The 2682-nt window shown below is 46.1% G+C and overlaps 1 protein-coding gene across 1 annotated transcript; it reads left to right on the forward strand.

Moving 5' to 3' along the window:
* Nucleotides 1-921: 921 nt before the first annotated feature.
* Nucleotides 922-2028, forward strand: SARC_14107 (hypothetical protein; the record flags this gene model as incomplete). Its single annotated transcript, XM_014291761.1, has 1 exon — nucleotides 922-2028. A coding segment is annotated over one exon (1107 nt), but the record flags the coding sequence as incomplete, so codon positions are not given.
* Nucleotides 2029-2682: the final 654 nt, after the last annotated feature.

Consider the following 2682-nt stretch of genomic DNA (forward strand, 5'->3'; position numbering starts at 1 on the left):
CATGCATGTGTGTGTTTATTTCAGTTTTTGCTATGTAAAGACCGATAGAGGGGTTAAGATACAAAATTATTCTCGAATTGGGTCGTTAGAAGGTAAGCTCAGTCCCAGTAATATGTGTATCCGAATGGGTGCACCGTGGTCCTATCTACCGGCAGTGCATGCGTAGGTATCTTGTTCATAAGTTATCTCTACCTACGACTCACATGTAGTACTGGGCAACCCTGTTTGCTGGCAATATCTACCTACAATACCTATATATATATATATATATATGTATATGTATATACTCGTACACCTGTACGCGTGTGCAATCGGATTTGCCTACCCTGATTCAATCCGTAAAGTTCCCATTTTGGAACCAGAATTCAACATTCAGGTTCCGTAAAATTGGAATCGGATCTTCTTGAATGCCGTACATTGGCATTGGGGCTGCATGCGATAGATTCGCGCCACCATCGGCTTCACCATTTCTCAAAGTACCAAATATACTCTCTCCTTAACCCCGCCAATATCTTTCTGTTCATAAACTCCGCACATGTCCCTCTCCTTTGTTCGCCGAACTTCGGGGAATGTCCCGAATACAGCCAGTTCAACGTCCGAGCGCTGGACCGATTTAGGGTATGTGGGTCTATATGATTTGTTGGGGTGCACCCAATTTGTAGACGCCCTACCAATACAATGGGGGGCGTATTGGTGTGGTATGCATTTGGGGTACTGTGAAGCTGCTTTGCCCTTGAATCTACCTACCCACCTACCGCTATTCCGTTCTGAAATCCTTTATCCTGACTCTAAACCGCATTTTGTTTGAGGAACCCCTGTTGCATGTGTATGTCGCTATTCTAATTTTTAACCCCTATTCTATTTTTAGCCCCTATTCTATTTTTAACCCCTATTCTATCTATAACCCACCCATGCACACAGGACCAGTTCAAGCGGACGAGCAGCAATGCATCCACCGCCACTACGCGTACCGTCAGCAACACCTCCACAGCCAGCAACAGCGCCTCACACAGAGACACTCCCCACCCCAGCCACACCCACGACGATACGAAGAAGCTCAGCAGCACGCTACCCAAGACAGGCGACATGCGAAGTACCGACCAAATCAACCCAGACAGATCAGGAAGTATGGGAAGCACGCAGAGCACCGCATATGCACACAGTCCCAGCACGGTGGATGGGCGAAAGGACAAACGGGATGGCGTGCCCAAGGACAAGCGCATTAAGGCGACCGGCAGTGTGGGGAAGAAGGACAGCGGCACGGGCAGCAGCATAAACCTGGTTAAGCGGGATTTTAAACGCAAGCGAGACTTGGTCAAAGTGGACAGTGCCAATGCACCCGCAACGAGCGGGAAAGGTGCAGTGGCGGCCAGACTGTCTCGCTTATACAATAGGCCCAAATCCGTATCGGATCTGTCCCGAAAGTCCAAACCCCCATCGGGTGGGGCGGGGGCCATGGATGGCTCGAGAGGCACGCCGAAAAACGCCACAGATAAGGACAAGAATGCCACAGATAAGGGGAAGCCGGAAAAGCCTTGGGACGGGGGCAAGACGCTCACGCGCAGTGTGAGTGCCAATGTGATGCAGGGGATGGCGGACGTGTTCTCGGAGAGTCTCTACAACACGGCCGGGGCCCAGACCACTGGAACTGGGGTCGGGCTAAAAAGGCAGCTGAGCAAGCAGGCAAATAACAAGAGCAGCAGTGATATACACAGACTGTCGTCCCAGAGTGCCCTGGCCAACAGACACAGCCACGGCAGCAGCCAGTCGGGAAGCGACTGCCATAGCAACATCAATGTGACCGCCGCCAGTCCTGTGGACAGCTGTGGGGTCAGCCCTGTTACGCTTAGGAACGGGCCGGATTTATCCCCGACTTTATTACGGGCAGTTGCACAGACACAACCAACAGCACAGACAGCAACCAATTCACAAAGGTCGAAGCACTCTCATGGGCTTGCGCATTTGAGGTTAAAAGACCACTCTGCTAGCACCACCTTAGAAGAAGCCGCAAAGTCGCTACAGATGGAGGTATGAGAGGATATCGTATGCATTTTCAGATAAATCTATATATATATATATATCTATATATATATATATATATATTTCTCTTTTGTATGTATATGTATAAGTAGACTATATATTTATATAGGAAGTAGATACATACATAGACATGTATGTATGTAAGTATTGAAAATGGAAGGGATGTATACATGATATCGATATCAGAAACTGCACGAATTGAATGTATGAGTGGTTCTAAAAGCTGGAACATACACGAGTGAAATGAGAGCGTATCTTCACGTCTTTGCATATTTGTGTTTCGAAATGGCTTGTACAATGAATACTTACGCAATTATGTACAGCGCAATATTGATACCGTTAAGAGCTGCATGCCTTGTAACTTTTTTATAACTAACGGCTGTATAGTTTTAGTATAACACGAGGGTGTATGTAGGGTTTGTGTAAAGGAAATCCCTAGTTTATTTCCGTACATGCGCTACAGAGGAAATCTCAATGTCTACCTGTGTACGAGGATGATACTGAGATACGATGCGACAGATGGTTTGTATGAGAATATATATATATATATATATATGTATGTTGTATGTATGTATGTATGTATGTATGTATGTATGTATGTATGTATGTATGTATATATATATGTATATATGTATACATATA

This window comes from Sphaeroforma arctica, assembly GCF_001186125.1.
Source record: "Sphaeroforma arctica JP610 unplaced genomic scaffold supercont1.4156, whole genome shotgun sequence".
Taxonomy (NCBI): domain Eukaryota; class Ichthyosporea; order Ichthyophonida; genus Sphaeroforma; species Sphaeroforma arctica.